General features: G+C 39.2%; 1 protein-coding gene and 1 pseudogene across 2 annotated transcripts; both read left to right on the forward strand.

Annotated features, from left to right (window-relative positions):
* The first annotated feature begins 426 nt into the window (after positions 1 to 426).
* On the forward strand, positions 427 to 766 carry LOC308352389 (large ribosomal subunit protein eL30-like; annotated as a pseudogene). Its single transcript has one exon. The product of its transcript is annotated as a large ribosomal subunit protein eL30-like (transcript).
* A 9924-nt stretch (positions 767 to 10690) lies between these two features.
* Positions 10691 to 21453, forward strand: STEAP1 (STEAP family member 1). Its single transcript, XM_080818781.1, has 5 exons — positions 10691 to 11061; positions 14862 to 14947; positions 17319 to 17831; positions 18413 to 18577; positions 21006 to 21453. Exons 2-5 carry the CDS (start codon positions 14867 to 14869, stop codon positions 21261 to 21263), a joined length of 1017 nt encoding a protein of 338 aa, XP_080674907.1. The 5' UTR covers positions 10691 to 11061; positions 14862 to 14866; the 3' UTR covers positions 21264 to 21453.
* Positions 21454 to 21697: the final 244 nt, after the last annotated feature.

The following is a 21697-nucleotide window of genomic DNA, read 5'->3' on the forward strand; positions in this document are numbered from 1 at the left end:
CATCGGGCTCTCGGCTCAGCAGGGAGCATGCTTCCCCTCCTCTCTCTCCGCCTGCCTCTCTGCCTACTTGTGATCTCTGTCAAATATATAAATAAAATCTTAAAAAAAAAATTACAGGTAGAACTACCATATGATCCAGCAATTCCACTCCAGGATATGCATCTGAAGAAAACAACGCCCCTCATTCAAAAAAACATATGCACCACCATATTTATTACAACAGGGGAACAACCTAAGTGGCCATTGAAGGGTGACTGAATAAAGAAAGTGCGGAGTATATGTGTGTGTGTGTGTGTGTGTGTGTACAATGAAATATTATTCAGTAATATAAAGGAATGAAATCTTGGTGGGCTCTCTTTCCTGTCTCACTCTGGCCATCTTGGTGGCTGTTCTTGGCTGGGGCTGCTCTGCACCTAAGGCAGGAAGATGGGGGCCACAAAGAAGGTGAAAAAGTCACTGGGATTGATCAACTCCAGGCTCCAGCTGATTATGAAAAGTGGAAAGTACTCACTGGGATATAAGCAGACTCTGAAAATGATTAGAAATGACAAGCTAAAGTGGTCATCCTCACGAACAACAGCCCAGCCTTAAGGAAATCTGAAATAGAATAATGTGCCCTGTTGGCCAAAACTGGTGTCCATCACCACAGTGGCAATAATATTGAACTGGACACAGCATGTGGGAAATAACAGGCACTCTGGCTATCATTAAGCCAGATGATTCTGATATCATTAGAAGCATGCCAGAACAGACTGGTGAAAAGTAAATCACACAAAAATTTTTCTTTAGTTAAACTGTCCAGAGCTTGTTTAAAAAGAAAAAAAAAAAAAAAAAGGAATGAAATCTTGCCATTTACAGCAACGTGGATAGATCTTGAGGGCATGATGCTAAGTGAAGTAAGTCAGACAGAGAAAGACAAATACTGTATGAGCTCACTTACATGTGTGATCCAAAAAAAAAAAAAAAAAAAAGCTGAGCTCATAGATACAGAGAACAGATTGGTGGCTGCCAGCAGTTGCGGGGGTTGGAAAAGGGGAGAGGAGTAAGGGGTCAAAATGTCCAAATTTCTAATTATAAAATATATAAGCCACAGGCGTGTCCCATATAGTGTGGTTACTATAGTTAATAATACTATATTGTACACTTGAAAGTTGCTAAGAGAATAGGTCTTAAAAATTCTCATCATAAGAAAAACATTTTTCATCACTATATGTGGTGACAGATGTCAACCGGACTTACTGTGGTTATCATTTTGCAATACATACAACTATCGAAACATGTTATATACCTGAAAGTGGTATAATTTCATACATCAATTTTGCCTCCCTAAAAAAAAATAATAATTATGGAAATGGTAAGCGTTTAGTACCATTTAATTCAGTAAACATTAGATACAGATGTAGGTAGAGATAGTAAAAGATATGATGTAACGATACACACATATATACTCATAAGCAAACATAGATGATAGACCGACTCCCATCCAGGAGGCTGAACAGACAGACTTTGATGCTTACTCTCAGCCTCATGGACATTATTTAGACCTCGGAATATGCTCAAGCTATCATAATATAAACACAATCACACACACACACACACACACACACACACACACACACACACAAATGCATCCTTCTCTGTTTACAGCGAGTATGAAAAGGTCTGGTGAAACCATGTAAGCAGAAAGCCCCTGCAGCCGAGACCCCAGAAGAGATGTGTTCATTTTTACTACAAAGGGCTCTGGAGCCACCGTGTGGCCACATGGCACAGCAGCCCACCACCAAATCCACACCACAGAAGCGGTGAGATCTGAGCTTTCCAATACCCCCACACTGAGAAGATGAATAGTTTCCTTGATTGGAAGAAGAACCCTAGCCCTTTTCAGATGGAAACAGTGCAGAGAGCTTGCTCTATTGTTTGAACCTATTTCTGTGTTGGATGATCCCAACTGACCACTCTCCCCCTGAAGCTCGCGGTGGGTCCTGAAGGATTCTGTCACTGCCAATCAGTAGGAGAGAGAGGCATGTTACATGACGGACTAGGGCATGATCAAAAATGAGCTCTAATAGAGGTGTGTGGACAGAAAGGAGGGCTTTTCAGGAAGCTAACTGGAATACAAAGCAGGACCAAGGACAGGCTGACAGCAAGGGCTGGGTGGGAGAATTCAACTCAATTTTTTTTGTTTTTTTGTCGTTTTGTTTTTTGAGCAGCAGCTACTAGGAGTCATTGCTCTCCGCTAAAGGCTAGAGATAGGAAGAAAGCTAACACCTTCATTAGCTCAGTGAGGAGGGAGGAATCTTGAAGCGCTGAGGAATCACAACCAATATACGATGTTAGAAATTCTCTGGTTAACCCAAAAGAGCAGTGCTCTAGGGAAGGAACCCCACTAAGTTTATAAAGCTTTCCTGGACATAACATGCTGCTAGACCAAAGAAAACTTTAATCCATATACGCCACTTCTGATTTGGAAGAGAAAACAAGACCTTTCCTTTTCTTTGCCCCAGGAAAAAATCTCTCACCCTTTGGAGGCCAAGTTCAAAAGATCCACTTCTCCATTGTATCTTTCCTAACCAACAAAATGCCAAATCATTGCTTTATCACTTCTTTGAGTTTGGGGCATCCCTGCCTTTATTTTATTACCCTGTACTTGGTTCTAAGTAACTCTGATTTTTTTTTCCCAGCAAACTCAGGTATTCATAAACTTCTCATCCCATTTTACCCAAACAAATGTCAGACACTCTGAAGACAGAGAATAACTTGTCAATTTTTGCAGGTTCAGAGTCCTTACCTTGCATTCCCTTCCTGACTGGCATCAAACCTAAGCTCACTCACTGTCCTTCCCCCCCTTTCCACAAGGCTATGTACGTCTCACATTTCTCTTCTTCTAATCCCTGAGAAAACAGGGTCCCTGCTTCTGCTCAAAGACAATCTTTCTGCCATGTGCTGCATTTCCTCTCTGTTCACTTTTCTCCAGCACCTAACTCCATCAATTAGTCTCCTTTTTTCATAGCTCGTCAATCTCTCTCTTTACACAGCTCTCTTCTTCTTAGCCTATAAGAAGAATTTAATCTCCCTCACCCTGTTCCCTGACTGTTGCTCTAAGTCTCCTTCCTTTCTTATTCTATCTGTTCCCCATTTCTGCCTTGATACACTCAGTCTGGCTTTCTCCCTCAATTCATTTCATACAGTTAATAAAGTCATCTCAAATGTCAAATCCAACATTTATTTCTTACCTTTTTTTTTTTTTAAGATTTTATTTATTTATTTGACAGACAGAGATCACAAGTAGGCAGAGAAGCAGGCAGAGAGAGAGGAGGAAGCAGGCTCCCCACCGAGCAGAGAACCCGATGCGGGGCTGGATTCCAGGACCCTGGGACCATGACCTGAGCTGAAGGCAGAGGCTTTAACCCACTGAGCCACCCAGGCGCCCCACCTTTTTTTTTTTTTTTCATGGCACTTCCACTGTTGACAACATGCTTCTTAAACTCTCCCCAAGGAAAAGCAGTTTATCAGCTCGTCACTATATACTATGTTCTTTACGGAGCCTGAGAAGTCAAATGAAAAGAAATGGTCCTGGCTCCCAACAGGTTACAGTCTAGCAGAGAAAGCTGAGTAGGAGGTAAGGAAAGTGCAGAAGAAGTTTCTTTGTCTCCTGGTGCTCCTATTGAACTTTTCCATGTTCTCCTTTCCCTATAATAAATGTTTCTCCAGTTTTTGATCACACACCCTATCAATATATACATCCCTCATATACTTATAGATATAAGCACATACATACAACCAGAGGATAATATCTCAAGATAATAAGGTGAGATTTGTCATTATCTATGCTGGACATACATTCACATTTCAAACAGTCTTCTGGATAGCTTTTTAAAAATTACTTTGAAATCAAACTGACAAAGAGATTTAACTTGGAGTAAGAAAAGGTGCCAGCTCAAGGAAGTGGAGAAAAGGGAACCCTTATACACTGCTGGGAATGTTCACTGGTGCAGCCTCTATAAAAAACAATATGGTGAATTCCTAAACAAATTCAAAATAGAGCTACCATATGATTCGGCAATTCCACATCTGGGTATATATCTGAAGGAAATAAAGTCACTATCTTTTTTTTTTTTTAAGATTTTATTTATTTATTTGACAGAGATCACAAGTAGGCAGAGAGGCAGGCAGAAAGAGAAGGGGAAGCAGGCTCCCTGCTTTAATCCACTAGGGCCACCCAGGTGCCCCTAAAGTCACCATCTTGAAGAGCTATCTGTACCCCATGCTCATTGCAGTATTATTTATAATAGTCAAGACAGGGAAACAACCTAAGTGTCTGTTGAAAGATGAATAAAGAAAATGTAATATATATGATATATATGATATATATACACACACACACAATACATAGTATTAATTACATGATTATATATTATATATTTGATATATAGACTTGTATACACACATATACACAAACTGGAATATTATTCAGGGATAAAAAAGAAGGAAACTCTGCCATTTATGACAACATATATGAAACTTGAGGGCATTATGCTAAGTGAAATAAGTAAGAGAGAGAAAGACAAATACAGAGCAAGATCTCACATGTGGAATCTGAAAAAAACTGAAGTCATAGAAACAGAATAGATTGGTGGTTGCCAAGAATCAGGGAGGGGTGGGGATGTGTGAAATGGATGAAAGTCATCAAAAACACAAACTTCCAGTTATAAGATGAATAAAGTCCTAGGGATGTAATGTACAGCATGGTGACTGTACTTAACAATACTGTATTATAGGGGTGCCGGGGTGGCTCAGTGGATTAAAGCCTCTGCCTTCAGCTCAGGTCATGATCACAGGATTCTGGGATTGAGCCCCCGCATAGGGCTCTCTGCTCAGCAGGGAGCCTGCTTCCCCGCCCGCCCACCCCCGCCCCTGCCACCTGCCTCTCTGCCTACTTGTGATCTCTATCAAATAAATAAATAAAATCTTTTTAAAAATACTGCATTATATATTTGAATGTTGCTAAGAGAATAGATCTTGAAAGTTCTCACCATGAAAAAAATGTTAACAATGTGAGTTCATGCAAAAATATATATCTGTATATATGTATATACATCTTATATCATTACATTGTACATCGCATATAACTGCATATGTTACATGTGAATTATATCTCAATGAAGTTGGAAAAAGTAAAAATAAAAGACAGCAACAAAACATGCCAGCCCTTTCACCTTCTTTTTGTCGGTTTAGGCTTTCATTATGGTTATTCATCTTCTAACTGCAATTTCTTGGCAAGAATCTTTTTTTTTTTTTAAGTAACCTCTATAACCAATGTGGGTTTGGACTCACTACCCTGAAATCAAGAGTAGGATGCCCTACTGACTGAGCCAGCCAGCTGCCCTCTTTACAAAAATCTTTTAAGTGACTGTTTAAGTTAGACTTTATATTATAGAATTCAGCACAAGATGCTGTGAGAAACTGGAAAAGCTGCTAAGAAGTGGTTCTGGATCATTGTGCATAAACACTCCACTCTTAGAAATATAAATAACATACGTCATATAAGTTTGCTTTCTTGGTACCCCGAGTATTGGTTTTCAGTTATGGCACCGGCTAATTTTTTTAATTAAAAAGAAAAATCAATTCTAGGGTAGTAGGGAGTCCCATGGTGGAACCAAGTGGTGTTCCCACTGAGTATTCCCCATGTCCAGCATCCTGGAGAGCCAACAAGAAGACCACGTGAGAGAACTTCTACACAAGGCTGCTCATGGTCGAGATACACAAGAGCTCACTTTGGTACTAATAGCCTCCAGTGTAAGACTGAGCTGTGAGTAACAAGTTGACCCTGAACCTTCAGACAGGCTTCAGAATGTGGAAGACAGTAAGCCCAATGAAGGAAGAAATCAAAGTTCCCAAGTTTGGTATGAACATAAAGATCAGAGTTGGAGGCAAGAAGGTGGTGGAAACTTCTGGTTGTTCACCAAAATTTGCTGCCCTTTTCCATGCTAATACATCTTAACATGCAGCAACCCAGCCAGAGACTGCATCTTCCTGCCTACATTGCCATCTGAGTAAATTATCATCAATAGAATGTGAGTGGAAGTGACTGGGCAACTTCTGCCCAATTCCTAGTAGCAAACCATTGCTTTGGACTTGCACTCTTTCCCTTTCCTGCAACTCGATCATGGATATTCCTAGGCCACCCTTCAACCATGATGTCAAGAACAGTGCCCTAGGAGACAGCAGGGCAACCAGATGGAAGCAGTTAGGGTGCCTGAATGACCTCGTGGAGAGAACAACCTCACCAACTTGGAATACTCATTGCAGGACTATTACCTGACCGTGAAACCACTTCTTTAAACAACATATGTGGTCCTCTGTGTCAGAATAGCTTAGCCAATGCGCTGATACCTCAGGAAAACCAAATTGTGGGATGGTTTCTGTTAACTGTTACTCTCTTGAATCCCCCCAACCTGATGCAACCTGAGGAAATTTTGGCTGCTTATATGTGGTGGTAGAGGTGGTATAGTGCAATAGAAAGAGAACTGGGATAGTGTAGATTTTGGTTGAAGCCCCAGTGTGGCCTCTAAAAACTGTACAACTTTAATCGAATTACTTGGACTTTCTAAGCTTCAGTTCACCTATAAAGAGGATAATAACAATATAGTAGGGATACTAAGACAACCAAACCCAGTTCTGGGAAAGAGTAGGCATTTCATAACTGATGGTATCCTCTCTTCTGGAAGCTCAGATCCAGGAATTGATAGGCATGGTTCTCTGTGCTGAGGACTTTACAAAGCAGAGTCTGTTACCAGAAATTTTGGGTCCAACTCTCCCAATTAGCCTTCTTAAATCTCTGTTGAACCAGCTCTCCCTACCTAACACTCTCACTCCCCCATCTCCTACCACCGAAGATGCATAAGGTCTGTAATTCCTGTGACAATGGCAACTCTGAACCCACATGCTCCTGTAGCAGAAAACAAGAAAGATAAACACACCAAGGAAGGTGGGTAAGAGTGTGTTCTGTGTGAAATAAGTAACAGTCGATATGTGCCCACAGTTTGGGTCTAAATGATGTCCAAACATTCATGAACTCCATATTTATGTGCCCTATACAACTCCCTTGATACCAAGGGCTAAAATCACGTTCCACAAACATTTATAAAGAATCTATTCCATCAATCTCTAAGTTACAAGAGATATAAGCATTAAAAATGGCAAGGCCTCAGGAGCACCTGGGTGGCTTAGTCAGTTAAGCATCTGACTCCTGATCTCAGCTCAGGGCTTGATCTCAGGGTTGTGAGTTCAAGCCCCATGCTGGGCTCCATGCTTAGCATGGAACCTACTTAAAAAATAAAAAGTTAGTTGATTAATTTTTTAAAAGGCAAGGTCTCAGCTCTCTTAAAACTCCCAATTTAATGAGGGTAACAGAAACACATTTAAAAATCTTCAATACAGACAGACTCTAAAAAGTGTTACGATATATCAAACAAGCTAGGGTATAGGCTTAGCTACCATAACAGAGAGGACCAAAATACAGTGGTTTAAACAAGAGATTTATTTCACTATCATGAAATGTTTGATATGCACGTGTGATAAAAAGAGGAATTGCCTAGTTTAAGTAATATTAGGAAAGTGGTGAAATCCATCCTCTTGGTCCCAGTGCTCCTTTTTCTTCAAAGATACAACCCCTTTACAACCTCTCCAATGTAAGTCTTCAATATCCTGGTATATCGCCCCCTATGCTAGAACATATTTTCAAAAAAGTACTGAAGTATTTATTTTAGTAGGATGTGAATAACTTGTAAGGTTTAACGTGCTACCATTTCCAGGGACTTTAGCCCTTTGACGAATTACAACAGAGATAAAGACAATATAATATATTTTATCATGGACTTTTGAGCATCATTAAGCAGTATTTGGGCAGAGATGGATCTGTGAGTATCAGAATAAACCACCTATCCTTAAAACATATCTAGAATGGATGTAGACTGTTAACAGTGTTGGTGAATGAGCAATAAAATGCATTGGGGGAAACACATGGAAGAATTTTTTAAACCTCCCACCCCAAGGTTAGGTCTTCTCTCTACCCCCAACTACTTTAATTTACAGACTTGGGGATAAACTGACCACATACAGTACTTTGATCAGTACCAGGAGATCTTGAGTGAGTGAACAGAATTTATCATATGAAGCTCATAGAATCAGAAAATTAGGCCAGTTCAGCTTTATCATGTCTACACTAAAATGATCATTTTGACAAAATATTTCTCCATGAACTTTGGGTATAATTTTTTCCTCATCTTAAAATAAACCTGACTGGGGCACTTAAGTGGCTCAGTCATTAAGCATCTGCTTTCAGCTCAGGTCATGATCCCAGGATTCTGGGATCGAGCCCTGCATTGGGTTCCCTGCTCAGCAGGAAGCCTGCTTCTCCCTCTCCCACTCCCCCTGCTTGTGTTCCCTCTCTCGCTGTGTCTCTCTCTGTCAAATAAATAATAAAATCTTAAAATAAAATAAAATAATAAAATAAACCTGGCTATTCTTACACAGTAAGAAGTAGACTTGCAATTATGTTGATCATAATTTGAATTACTGTGCCCTTAGGAGTTAGTTTGATTTCCCAAGGAGATAAACTAAAGTTCCTGTCATCAATTTATAATTTGCTGTGTATTGCTCATTGTGATTATTTTCCATGGTATGATCATTTTTATCTTATCTTTTACACCATCATACTCCATTCTTCTTAAATGGCAGTCCCATTGAGTTCTAAGATTAGGTTGCTTATTGGTCAGGCAGAGGTATCTATAGAGTCTAAATTATTATATTTTCCCTGTGCTGTGTTCATGTGAAATCACTAGTTCAGAATTTGATCCCAAATAACACTGAAGAACTGTTTTGTTATTGTGCTCTCTCACTATAGTTTAAGTTTGTTACAAAATATTCTGAATGACCCAAATCTGTTTGTAGCTCACTGTCGAATTCCTCTTTTAAAACCCTGTAGTTCTTATGAGTCATGACAAAACCAGCAATCTGCTTTTCAAAATGTGTAATAGTCTAACACTGTTTTCCACAAATCATACTGGTTTTGAAAAGCTGACTCAGAACATTTTTAGATGCTTTGGCTTTGTGCTTCTAAAAAAAGAAGGAAAAAAAAAAGGAAAGGAAAGGAAAAAAAGAAAACATCTGGTCATACCCAAAGCACAGGTCATTTTGGTCATCTGTATGCAAAAATTGCAGAATTTTCATCTGTAATATTAACTCCTGACAACTTAATAAAAGTTCTTTAATACCACAGTTTTTAATCCAATATTAGGCTGCCTTTAAAATATCTACAAACTAATTTGTAAACAACCTCATATTTTCAATCTTTTTGCTTAGAAACATACTATATTCGCCACACTAAAATACTGAACAAAAAAATTTTCAGAAGAAATGCAGAAATAAAATTCTTAGTTTAACTATAAAACAAAATATCTAGGCCTTGATTTTAAATGTTAATTAGAAGAAGAAAAACAGTCTTAATTGGAGTTGGCTAAAATTAACCAACTTATATTAATATCTTCGTGTGCCAAATAGATTATGAGAAAGAAAATGTTCTTTGTTCTGCGAAAGCTTAAAAAATGAAAGCATATTGCTTTGTTCAATCCTTTAAGACACAAGATCATTTTAAAAATTCAACAATGCTTAGACTCATTTAAAAATCTCTTTTAATTCTTTGTGGTTTATGCTATTAACACAGATTATTTTTTCTAAAACATTTTTTTAAAGATTTTATTCAGTTATTTATTTGGGGGGGAAGCACAGAGGGAGAATGAGAAGGAGAAGCAGACTCCCTAAAACTTTTTTAAATGATTATTTTCTAGTTTCACTAGAAATAAAAAGTGTAAGATTCTGTTTCTACCACAAGGCGTCAGGCCATGGTAAGTTAATCTTCAAAAGGCTTTAATACTACCCTGCGCAAAGTCAATGACTACAAAAAGAAATACATATTAAAACAGGAACAGTCCCTAGTTGCCTTAGCTTTGATTAAAGAACAATCACAGAAATTGCGGTTGAGCGAGCATTTTCCTTTGTTTTTCTAATCAGATTAGCTCTGAGGATGTTGCAAAATCCTCTTGCAATTCAGGTCTCAGACACTCTACCCTGAGGCTGGTTTCAACTCCGAGGAGTAACCCCCACCCCACCCCACTTCCCCACCCCCACCCGCACCCCCGCACACATTCTCTTTCTCCATACCCCTTATGCTTTAAAGACACCCCCCCCCCCCCCAGCTCTGAAATAGAGACAGTAGCTTTATTTTCGGGTTGGAGTGCCTGATTGGGCTAGGGTACGGGAAGCTGGCTTTAATGTATCAGAGGCAAGGAAGAGGCAAAGGCAACGTGGGGCTTAAGGGCCTATTCAGCCAGAGGACAGGGTTCATGCGGTTTAGGGCACAAGATTTGTACCATTCAGGGGGCAAGTCACTCTCAGATCTTCACATTCGGATTCCTCAACTGTAAATAGCAGTCACTTCATCGTTACTGCTAAGTTTAAAGCGGGCTGGCGAAGCTCTAAAGCAGTCCGTCTCAAAGTGTGATCTGGGGGTGCTCCAGCATCACCGGGAACTTGCTAGAAATGCAGAATCTCAGGCCCAGACTTGAGGATCAGGAAACCGTGAGGGGGAAGGCGACCAACCAGTTAGTTTAATAAGGCCCACAGGTGATACACGTTAAAGTTTGAGAACCACCGCTCCGAAGAATTGCACGAACGTTCGTTCCTCGGGAGATTAACGAAAGCGGGAGGAGCAGGCCTCAGGGGGAAGACAGGGCCATCCGAAAGAACACCTGGAGCGGCCTGCTTGCCCTTTGGGGGAAACGCTCGGTTCGGCCGCTGGGACCCCGAGGGGCTGCCCCTCCGAGGCAGGAGCCCTGAGGACACCCGGCACCTGCAGGTGGCGCTGGAGGAGCCCTTGACAAAGAGGCGGGGTCTGCCGCGGGGGAGCAGGCTCCGCGCTCTGGGGCTCGGACGCCGCGTGCGGCTGGCGAGTCCCTGCAGAAGCAGCGCCGCAACTTACCGTCTGGTCGCGTCGAGGAGCGGGTGAGTCCCTCGAATCGTCGCGGCTCGCTGCTTGCTCCCTGCCTCGGTGTGTCCCTGCGAGAGCGGGCTCTCAGTCTCAGGAGGGGTGTAGCGGCTTGCAAGCCTCCCCAGTCCCGGGGCGGCGGCGTTCCGAGGCGAGAGCAGCTCAATTCGCCCCTTATGCGCGGCTCCAGCACGCGCTGCCCTCCAGCCCAGCTCTCGGCCGAAGCACACTGCTCCGTTGTGGCCGGTCCAGGGGCTGGGAGCCAGGGACGCCTAAGGAAGTCTTTTCGCTGGGGGCCCGGCGGATAGGATGGGTTGTTTGCCCTTCGGTTGGATTCTGACGGCAGGTTTTCCAACTTGGCAGAAATCGCCGCGAGTTTGCATAGCATTGAGGAATGATTGGTACACAGTGCTTAAAATCGTGTGACTTGCCTTCAGGTTTCCTAGTAACAGGGAGTTTTCATTTTAAGTTCTGGGAACATTAGTCCTGCTCTTTCAGGCTCGGGTTTGGGGTTCAAGTTCTCTCCAAATAGGCGATCAAGGAAGGCTTCGTATATGTCATGGGTTTGTAGACATAAAATTTACAACCACTTCTAAATTTCTTTCTCTTAAAAAAAATCCCCACGACATCCTGACAATTACTGAGATTTAACACAGATATTAAGCAATGCTTTAAAAACAACAAAACAAAACAAAACAAAAAACAGCCCATTGAAGAAAAACATCTTAACTTTTACATAGTTAAATGTGGGGAAGCGGACTATACACTTTAAAGTGTAGAAGGTTTGGAAATGCAGTGCAATCCATATTGTGCTCTGGTCATTGAGTTTCTTCATATTCTAAACTCTTTGACAAAAACATGAGTCAGTTGGGCTGTGTCAATATTTAGCAGGAACATCAGGTCAGCCATCCTCATACAGCAAAAGGGAACAGTCACATCAGAAATATGTTTTGCTTTTTTTAAAGGGATGAGAGTTAGAGAACTTTGGGTCAAATCTGGAGTTCCTAAAATCTGAACACTGTGTTGTTTCTTTTTTCTTTTTCTTTTTTTTTTTTTTTTTTCATGAAAAGATGTTACTGTGGAATTTAAATTATATATTTGGGTAATGTCTGATGGAAACCAACATATTTTGTTTGACGGATATTTTATTTTCTCGCCTTCTGGCACAAATTGGACTGTGGACCACAGAGCCAACAGGCTCCCTCACTACTCTGGGCTTTTCCTTGGCCTGGCTCTCCAGTATGGTCTCCCTACCACGCAGATGAATGGGTGGATACTTCTCCAAGGCCACTTTGCCTTTTCACCCAGATTCTGTACAAAGTGGCCCTCAATCAGCAAACACTGCCAACTTGCTTGAGGCCCCAGGACCAGGTCTACAAGAGAACCCTCACCCTTTCCATGCCACTATCTGCCTGTAAAACTTTCTTTCTTTAAAATCCATTGCACTACCACACAGTCAGTTGTTGAAATTTCTGCCTTTTCCCCTACACTTTGAGTTTGTGAGAGCAGAGGCTCCATCCCATTTAACTTCGTATTCTCACCGCCTGATACTGTTGTTCACAATATAGTTAATGAGTTAATATTGAATAAGTGTAGATTTGCATGTTAACATCTTTTCCATCCTACAACTCATAGTGAAAACATCTAAACATAGAGAATTATTTCTTGTTTGGTTGCAGTAAATAAAACTTCTATTCCTGGGGAACCCGGGGGGCTCAGTTGATTAAGTGTCTGCCTCTGGCTCAGGTCATGATCCCAGAGTCCTGGGATGGAGCCTCTCGTCAAGCTCCCTGCTCAGCGAGGAGCCTGCTTCTCCCTCTCTCTCTGCTGCTCCCCCTGCTGGTGCGCTCGCACGCTCGCTCGCTCTCTCTCTTTCTCTCTCTCTATCAAATAAATAAAATCGTAGGAAAAAAAACCACCTTCTATTCCTATTCCTAGACACATACATACCTCCCAGATTACTGTATTTATAATGTTGGTTAAATCACTAAATGATTTCGAATTATACTTATTAAGGAAATAGAGTGTAAGCTCCTCCAGAACAGACACAAAGTCTCATTTCTCTTTCTTCCTCCGTGTCTGTCATAGAGTTGAGCTCCATAAATACCTGATGACTGGCATTTGCTTTACTCAGACCTCTTTTACATGCCAATGATAGATACGAAAACCAAACTCAAGCGAAAAAGGGGAATGTATATTGACTTGTGTAACTGAAAATTTCATGATCTGGTCTCAGGAACTCTAAATACTTAAAATATACCACCAGCACTCTTCTATGTCTTTCCCCATCTCTTGCTTATACTTTAGTGTGGTAGCTTGCTTTTGTTCTCTTGAAGAATCTTCCTCCTTAGAGCATGTAGAAGAAAGCACAGTAGGCTTCTATCATACCAATTTAACAAAGAGTTAGACATCTCGTTATCTTCCACTCCCCTATATAAATATCAGAGAAAGACTCTAATTGGTTCAACTAGGGTTATGCCATCCCTAAGCCAGTCAGTGCCATCAAGGGAATAGAGAATTCTGATTAGCCGAGACCGAGTCATATGCCAAAGGAGGGACCTTTCTCCAAATGGAGGAAATGTTTTAGATCATTAAAAAGTAGGGGGGAAACGTGGGCAGACCAAAACAAATATCCTCAGCATGAATGTTGCAAAATGTCAAAATACATAATATATGGCAAATGTCCTCAGAGTGCTTGAACAAAGGCAAATGATTGGCATTACGGAAAGATGGCTCCTCTTTATTTTTTGAGAAAATCAAACCTTTAAATTTAGAGAATGTTTTAAGTATTTTAAGCCACTCCTGGAAACAACTTTCCACTTAGTAAAGTGTTACAGGTGTTCTGAAATTAAGAAACACTTGTTTCTCATAATCAGGTTGTTATATATCTAAACCATTTTTTTTCATTGAATTTCATAAAGTGCAAATTGGCGAGGTATTCCTCTAGAAATAAATTTAGAATAAAAACAGCGAATAGTATTGTGATATCATGTGTTCCCTTCCTTTAAAAAAAAAAAAGCTACACCAAGCCTGAGGAGGATTTATGAAGGTGTTAAGGCAAAGATTCCTTGTCAGGTAGTAAATTTGACAAAACTAATTTCCACAGGGTTGACCAGGAGAATAGGCCTATCAGTGACTGAACACAACTCAGTAATTCCATTGGAAATGTGCCAAAAATTCTTGCTTATCAACAAAAACCAGCCTGTTACTCTGATGAGAAAATGGCACTCTGAATATACAGCCTTTGGTCCTTTGTGCCACTATGAGGGTCACCTTACCAAGAGTGTCTATTCTGTTTATTGTCTGAACCTCAGAATGCATTTCCCCATAAAATCATTTAATTAGTATTTCAGATTCCAGTATCAACCCCAAAAGTCTATCAAATATAACTTCCTAAAGTATAATCTTATATCAGCTAACTCCACTCAAAAAAAAAAAAAAAATCTTTCCTAATTCTATTTACCTTTGAGCAGAGCTGGCTTTCCTCTAAATGGGCACCTGGAGTTAACTTCTAAAATAAAAGGCAACATCTGACCCTTTGAATTCCCTATAGACATGTTTGTCATTCATTGCACCAATAGCCGGACAAAACAAAGCTGTTATTGACACAAGGGCAATGGTTTGAGATTCTGGCAGATTATGAGAGGTTAAATGGTAAATCAGTCACTATTTTAATTGTACTTTGTAGGCCACTCTAGTCCTTGTGTGAGTAAATTCTTCTATTGCTCTATCAAACATTAATGTCTTAAATAGTACAGACATGAGGAAGATAATGATATTTATTTTCTTCGGTGGCTGACGCTATCCCATTTTACAGAACTAATGGAAAGCAGACAAGACATCACAAACCAAGAACTTTGGACAATGAAGCCTAGGAGAAATCCAGAAGAAGATGATTATTTGGTAATATGTTAATAATACTTCATTCAAATCTAGAAACAGGATTTCAGTGCTGTCCTGTATCTCCTAGGGTTGAAACAATGATTTTTCACCCTAGTCGACAGGTATCTTCACTCTGATTCCTATCACTGATATTGCGATGGGCAAAGGTTCAGGGTGGTAGATAAGAGAAATTGTACCTTGATGACAGTTATAGACTTGGCTGAAAAACCTTGAATAAGTCACTGAAAATTCCAGGTCTTGGTCTATCTATAAAATGAGAGAGTGGACCACATCAGCTCCAAGGCCCTTCCAATTCCCTCTAACATTCTGTGGTCTAAGTTTCTTAAGAGAGTCATCAGTGCCCATATAACAATAGTTTTGTAAGCATTCATTTTTTCCATAGGCAATATGGCAGCTTAACAAGAGATCAAGTTGATTGATGATTTAAACAAATTTAAACAAATAAATTCAATTTTGGAATAAGAATCACTTGTCCCGAATGAAATCTTGCCATTTGCAACGACGTGGATGGAAATAGAGGGTATTATGCTTAGCGAAGTAAGTCAATCAGAAAAAGACAACTATCATATGATCTCCCTGATATGAGGAAGTGGAGATGCAACGTGGGGGTTTGGGGTGTAGGAAAAGAATAAATGAAACAAGATGGGATCGGGAGGGAGACAAACCATAAGAAACTCTTAATCTTGCAGAACAAACTTGAAGGTTGCTGGGGGGAGGGGGGTCGGGAGAGGGTGGTGGGGTTATGGACATTGGCGGGGGTGTGTGCTGTGGTGAGTGCTATGAAATGTGTAAACCTGACGATTCACAGATCTGTACCCCTGGGGCTAAAAATACATTATATGTTTATTAAAAAATTTAAAAAATTATTAAAAAAAGAATCACTTGTCCCACTTTTATGCCACCAGAAGATTAAATGTTTCTTACTTATATCATTTGACTGAAAAAGTGTAGAAATGTTTGGTTCCAAACTCTTTTTGCCTTTCTAAATGATATCAACTGCAGTTTGAACATAAAGTATTTTGTCTTAGTTATTTTAATAGGAAAGATAGTCTATACAATAATTTTTTATAACATCACTTTTCAAAATTATTTTTGTGAGTTATTTTAATAGGAATAAGAAGATATTACAGGTACATATTCTCTAAGTGTGCATAAAATAAAATCATTTTCATTTTTCAAGTTAACCATCATAATTGCTTTTCCATAATTTTTCATCATTAACCAGAAAATTGATCACAGTTGATTGTACTTAGATTGTTTCAACATGTAGAGATGACAGAAGCTGTATCATGCTCAACTCCCTTCTAAATGGAGCAACTAGAAAAAGCAGAGGATGTAACAGTGATTTATCACTGAAAGTAAAAGTCAAAGGGCAAGAGGCGACTTTTGAACACTAAAAATTATAGAGAACTATGTGAGTTAAGGTTACTCTGCATAAAATGAGGAAATGAACAATATAATACATCACATTAAACATTAAAATGTTATGGTTTTACATAGAAATGAGAAATAAAATAGTTGGTGAATAAGTAAATTAATTCATTAAATCATCAGAATATGAAACATCCTAAGTTCTTATTTAGAAGTGTTTTTTTTTTTAATTTTCTGGTATACCAGTCAGCTGGGGAAATGACAAAATATTTAGCATAACCTTTTTTGAATTGTTCACTGCTTAGAAATGCAACTGGGTAAAGAAGTATAATGTTCTTAGGAAATAGATCTCTATGGGATTTAACTATGTATATAACCTTTGTACCTTCTGATAGAGTGTTTGTCAATCATTACTTACACACATGAGATATTTTAGAAATATAAAATCTAAGTACAGCATGATGGAAATTATATATTTTTATAATTGTAATGAGTATATTATTCCTGACCCTTTGTACTTGAATTTTAAGAATTCACTCTTCAGTTCTTTGTGGAGAGTTGCCCAAATACCAATAAGAATATTATAAAACAAATTCAACCATTACAAATACAAGTTTTATTATTTTTGCCAAAGATTACTGGATTTTTTTTTTTACGTTTTCAATTTTAGTTTCTCACTTACATTATTCCATTCTTCCATGCCTTCAAGGTACAAACACAATGGTCTCAGCTTTAATGGATAATCTTGTGTCTTTAGAAAAAAGCATGTATTCCTCTGTCTTAAAGAAAATCAAATAACAGAAATTTATGGAGAATCCCAACATAGCTAAATCCATATTCAATCAGTGCTACATAGACTGTGACATCTTCAGCTAACCAGTATCCAAAAACAAGTTTCCGAATGTCCTTTTTTACTGGTAAGCACCATGAACAGAGTAAGTAATGCATTGAAGAGAAATCCCATTGTTTGTCTAAAATGTTGATTTTCTTTGCTTTGTAGGATAAGGACTCGGGAGAGACCAGCACGCTGAAAAGACCTGTGTTTTCTCACATTCACCCAACAACCCACTTTGATGGATTTGATTGCCCTGCCGAGCTTCAGCACAAACAAGAACTCTTTCCAATGTGGCGCTGGCCAGTTAAAATCGCTGCTGTCGTGTCATCTCTGACTTTTCTCTACACTCTTCTGAGGGAAGTAATTCACCCTTTTGTAACTTCCCACCAACAGTATTTTTATAAAATCCCAATCCTGGTCATCAACAAAGTCTTGCCAATGGTGTCCATCACCCTCCTGGCACTCGTCTATTTGCCCGGGGTCATAGCAGCCGTGGTACAGCTTCGTAATGGAACCAAATATAAGAAATTTCCGCGTTGGTTGGATAGATGGATGTTAACAAGAAAACAACTGGGGCTTCTCAGTTTCTTTTTTGCTGTGCTGCATGCAGTTTATAGTTTATCCTATCCGATGAGGCGATCCTACAGATACAAGTTGCTCAACTGGGCATATCAACAGGTAGGATGACCACACTGCCCACATCGCTGAACTAAAAAGTCTAAATCTTCCAACAAATTAAGGCTTTCTTATTTTAATATCAATACCCCAAACCTCTTTTGAAATTCTGTGTTGGGAAGGTAATCTGCATTTTTCAGTGTTTTAGTATAACTCTCCTTTGGAGCTTGGTTGTATATAATTTCACAAGGAAGAATTTTTTAAGTTGAAAATAGTAAACAATAACTTTAAGAACTTAAACACATATTTTGTTCCTGGACAGGGTTACACAGCAACCTTCTTCCCCCTCATGAGATGACTTTTTAATGTTCATTGTTCTTATCTACCACACAAGCATGCACATTACAATCCTAACCATCAAGTAACTATGTTATAAATTAGTAAACAAGTTATATATATATATATTCCAGGAAAGAGATTGATAGCTCCAACTCATTTCTCACAGAAGAATGCACAAACAAAGCCACAAATTTGTGGAGGCTCCTAGTTATCAGGCCCTCCGTCTTAGAGGGAACGTAGAAGGAGATTCATAAGCCGGGAACAAATGTTTGCATTCCTTCTCTCCCCTTCTCACCCTCTGGTAGGTCCAAAAAAATAAAGAAGATGCCTGGATTGAGCATGACGTGTGGAGAATGGAAATTTATGTGTCTCTGGGAATTGTGGCACTTGCAATATTGGCTCTGTTAGCCGTAACCTCTGTTCCATCTGTGAGCGACTCTTTGACGTGGAGAGAATTTCACTATATTCAGGTAAATTGTATATCAAATAACTCTGGTCCCTCAAAAAGGCCAATCTTTTCTGCGCTTACAATATCATCAAGTATATTGACTTTGCCCCATAAAAAATAACAAATGGTTTTCCAGTAGCAAAGATCCCACACTTGTTCCAATCAATAATGTGCTCTCCAATAATTTTTCCCTATCACTTCTAAGTAGAAGTATTTTCCAGACATAAATAAAAAGCATTACTCAAAGAAAAACATTTCTAGCATTTGGAGGCACCCGGGTGGCTCAGTCAGTTAAGCAGCTACCTTCGGCTCAGGTCATGATCCCAGGATCCTTGGGATGGAGCCCTGCATTGGGCTCCTTGCTCAGCAGAGAGCCGGCTTCTCCCTCTCCCACAACTTCTAACATTTGAATGTTGTTAGACAATTTTCTAGCCACCTAATAAAAACATGGGTGATATTTTAGGAATTTAATAGTCATGGTTTATTCATTCCCAAATAGACATATTCTTCTGCCTGCCCTCTGATTTTACTTAATGCCTTTTACGTTACACAGCTTGGTACTCTCTTTAAAAAAGCAACTCTTCTTGAAATTTGGAGTTTTAACTACCAAAGGTTTCCTAATATCTCATTTTAAAGACTGCTTTTTCCAACTTGTATTTCATGTAGCCTACTGACTTGGAGTTTCTCAGTATTCTTGGGATTCAAAATTATCTCAGATTTACTGAGGTTCATCTTCTCATGGTAGATTATAGCCTAAGAAGAGCAGGAGACAAAGGACTAAATTTAATTTAATCATAAGCACTGCTGAGATTTTTCAAAGTACATAGCTTTAGCTTTTATGGGTGGATGTTTTTGGAAGTTCCCACACAGTCAGACATTTCTGCACTGTCCCTTCTACACGTCTATACATGTCCTCCTACAGACACTTTATCAGGACATCTGATGAAGCAGGAAAACCTGTCTCCGTCTGAATTATTACAATAGAGCTTGGAAATGGTGCCACATTTTCCAAGCACAGTACTTGCTGATTGTGTAGGTTTAGCTGGATAGCCATTAGTGTTCTCTGTTCCTTATTAAATAACTTTCTTTTACATTTGCTCTGCCTGTCACACATATGCTGAGTAGCACTTTTTTTAAAAGATTTTATTTATTTATTTGACAGACAGAGATTACAAGTAGGCAGAGAGGCAGGCAGAGAGAGAAGGGGGGAAGCAGGCTTCCTGCTGAGCAGAGAGCCCAATGTGGAGCTCGATCCCAGGACCCTGAGATCATGACCTGAGCTGAAGGCAGAGGCTTAACCCACTGAGCCACCCAGGCACCCCTGAGCACCACTTTTTAGATTTAATGGGAATTCAGGCACTGCATCTTGACTACCCAGCCATGCTGCTATGTACACAAGACCTAGTCCTTAGTAAGTATAAAGGACACATTTGGTAAGAGGAATATTCAACCAAGCATGTGTAGTTTTCAATTAATAACCTAGAAACTTTTCCATTACAATCTGAGAACTAGTTATTCTGTGATTTACCTTGGAGACTGATATTTGAAAATATAAACTTAGCTGTTTGGTTGTATTCATTGGGGCTTAAGAGTGCTTACTGCTGAATAATTGTGAGTTGGATTCATTCTGGCAGACTAATGACCATTTCCAGTAAAGCGAATAGAAGTCAAAACTTATCTAGAAGAGCTATTGTCAGAATGCTTTAAAATTACAAAGTTGAACAACTATTTTTGAGCAACTTTTTCTGGACAGTGCCAAGTATCCCAATATAAGTTGAAATTTTTCTTCACATCTTCCTATTTCTATGTGTTGTTTCAACAGCGGAAATAGCTGTTGGTGTTTTCCCATCTTATCTGGATGTTTCATTTTTAACATAGGCCAAGCTCATTCACCTTAGAATTCATGTACCAAAATCAGAGTCACTTACTTTGGTTGCTTTCATAATTGATAAAGATCACTGACATCAAATTGATTTTTGCACTAATCGTCATCCTGCTAATATTTACTGAGCACCTAAAATGCACAAATCATTGTGTTTATTCTGCAGGGAATCTGTGATGAGTAAAAGTCCCCAATTTTAGATGTCTCTTGATAGGCAGAATGAAGGCAAATGCTCAAGAGACAAAGCACCATAAAATTAAACATCATAAGGCAGATGAACAAAGTATAAAGCAAAGAAAGACAGTGTTATTGATTAGCTGAGGTTGAAAGGAGATTGATTGTGAATTTTCTCAACTTAAATAGCCTGGGGGCAAAATATCACCCAAAGGAAGGGGAGGTGGGGATGTGTGAGGAAAATGGAAAGATGTGAGTGGACAATGTTGAGAAATATGATAGGGAAGTGATTACAGATGTATGAAGGAATTTCCAAGCAACAGAACAGAAGAGGTAGGATGGAATAAATTCTTATTCAACCAGTCCCAACAAGATCATTTTTTTTCTTTTGCAGAGCAAACTAGGAACTGTTTCCCTTCTGCTGGGCACAATACATGCATTGATTTTTGCCTGGAATAAATGGGTAGATATAAAACAATTTGTATGGTATACACCTCCAACTTTTATGATAGCGGTTTTCCTTCCGATTGTTGTCCTGTTTTGTAAAGCCATACTATTCCTGCCATGCTTGAGGAAGAAGATTCTGAAGATTAGACATGGTTGGGAAGATGTCACCAAAATTAATAGAACTGACATGTCTTCCCAGTTGTAGAATCACTTGTTTACACATATTTTGGTTCAATATTGATATATTTTACCGTAAATGTTTCAGATTTGTATTCATTTAATAAAATGACCACTTGAGGGTCTTAATGTATCTTTGCAGCTGAGTCATGAGTTTGAAGTATGTGTAGTTCTCTGTATATTTGATTCAAAGCAATAAACAAAGCAATCTTTAGCACATTCCCTATGTTCAGTAGAACTAAGCATAACAAAACAATCACATCTGATTCGTCAGACTGTATAGCATTATAAATAAAAGGCCTTGTAGTCCCCATCCTTACAACTCATTAAAAGGTATAAGGAAGCATGAAAAAATACATTATCTGGTTCTACCATGCAAGTATATCCATTATTTATGATTGTTATTAAAGATAGGTTTCCTTTTCCCATAACTGGGGTTATTCGTGAAACACCAATTGTAAA

Source organism: Martes martes, assembly GCF_963455335.1.
Source record: "Martes martes genome assembly, chromosome: 11".
NCBI lineage: Eukaryota > Metazoa > Chordata > Mammalia > Carnivora > Mustelidae > Martes > Martes martes.